The sequence below is a fragment of the Plectropomus leopardus genome, unplaced genomic scaffold, assembly GCF_008729295.1.
Source record: "Plectropomus leopardus isolate mb unplaced genomic scaffold, YSFRI_Pleo_2.0 unplaced_scaffold12422, whole genome shotgun sequence".
NCBI lineage: Eukaryota > Metazoa > Chordata > Actinopteri > Perciformes > Serranidae > Plectropomus > Plectropomus leopardus.
The window spans coordinates 1-1,636 of record NW_024613196.1 but is presented as its reverse complement, the minus strand read 5'-3'; the positions used below and the strand labels follow the sequence as shown (position 1 = coordinate 1,636).

General features: G+C 33.1%; 1 protein-coding gene across 1 annotated transcript; it reads left to right on the top strand.

Annotated features, from left to right (window-relative positions):
- Window positions 1-80: 80 nt before the first annotated feature.
- Window positions 81-1,611, top strand: LOC121963766 (histone H1-I-like; the record flags this gene model as incomplete). Its single annotated transcript, XM_042514015.1, has 8 exons — window positions 81-139; window positions 225-272; window positions 357-404; window positions 491-532; window positions 611-679; window positions 841-888; window positions 1,392-1,442; window positions 1,554-1,611. Coding segments are annotated over exons 1-8 (374 nt in total), but the record flags the coding sequence as incomplete, so codon positions are not given.
- Window positions 1,612-1,636: the final 25 nt, after the last annotated feature.

Here is a 1,636-nt window from a genome sequence, read left to right as displayed (position 1 = left end):
ATATATCTCAAACCATCTACATCTTGCTGCAATTCAAAAATGAATCAGTATATTATTTCCAAATTTCTGCTCTCAGAACAAGAGGCCAGAAATGCCTCTATAGTAAAACCGAGGGTCAAAATAGTGCCCATGAAAAAAGGTACATTTTCTTCACAGTTTCAGATTTTTCCCCATTTTGCTGATTTGAGTCAATAAAACTAAGCATTTGTATTTTATGTTTTCAGAAGTCAAAGCGCCAAAAGAGAAAGTCAAAGCAGTCTCTGCAAAGACAGGTAGGACATGTTTTAGATATTTCAAACACAAAAATGTGTTTGGTTTTGCATACCAAACGTCATGCATGTATGTGTTTTATTTAGCAGTAGAGGTTCCAAAACAGAAGCCCAAACCAGCTCTGACAAAGAGAGGTGAGACAAATCTTTGTTTTTGGCTTTATCGTCCCAACGTATTATCTTATTTTCAAAAGTGACAAACACGAGATCTCTTTGCACAGAAGCTGCTCCACTCAAGACAAAACCAGCCCCGGTAGTCAAAGGTAAGAGGACAATAATCGGCCTTTGTGTTTAAACAATGAAGCAGTAGATTTTCCTACACATTTGTTTTTTTCTTACAGAGGCACAAGTGCCGCACAAAAATGTCTCTGTAACAAAGGAGAAGGTGAAAGTTGTGCCACTCAAGAAAGGTATGTCTTTTTGCCAGCACACTAACTCTTAATATTTTTCATATGCTCTTTTATTATTCAAAATGCCAACTACTCAGTGTTTATAAGTTTTGAATTTTTAAACGACAACAAAACTGGTGCTTTCAATTATTTATTTTTAATTTTTGTTTACTCTTTTATAGTGCCTGTAACTCCAAAAGAGAAAGTCAAACCAGCACCAACAAAAAAAGGTAGTTACAGTACTTAATGTGGTTTTACCATTCAAACATCATCTAATGATCACCTGTAAATGATTTTCTTGTATATTTACAGTAAGTTAGTGACTGCTAGGTTGCCACTAACTTACTGTACTACTACAAAACTATTGGAAATGCACTGTAATGCAACATAAAGTATACAGAAAGATACTGTAATACTACAAAACAGTCACCTGTCATTTCAATAAGCAAACCAAATAGTGTTTTTATTTAATCAATACATTTCAACTTTAAAAACATTTTTATGTTATTTTTTTCAATAACATTTTTATTCATATTTTATTACTGCTTTTACTATTTACTGTAATAATATTTACTTATTATTTTGACGGTCTGATTATTAAACAATGCTTGAATTATGTGGTGTCAGGAAAATTTGTGTGTAAGTAAACTACATCAGTTCTCTATTGACATGGACACAAAGTGCTGGAAATCACTACCTTGACTGATATTTTTGTTTTTATTTTTTGCTTTAGAGGCTGACGTTCTCAAGGAGAAGAAGGCCGCACCAGTGACTCCCGCAAAAGGTTTGTTTTTGTGTATAATTTCTTATTTTTAATATGTTGTAGTGATGTTTATGATGTGGTTTCTTACTAAACTGTATACATTAGAATTAATAGGATTGTTTATTTCTCTAGCACCTGTTATCAAAGCAAAACCTAAATCTGCTGAAAAGAAGAAAGGTATGCAGCAGAAGTGTGTCTCTGTAGTGCTTTAGTGG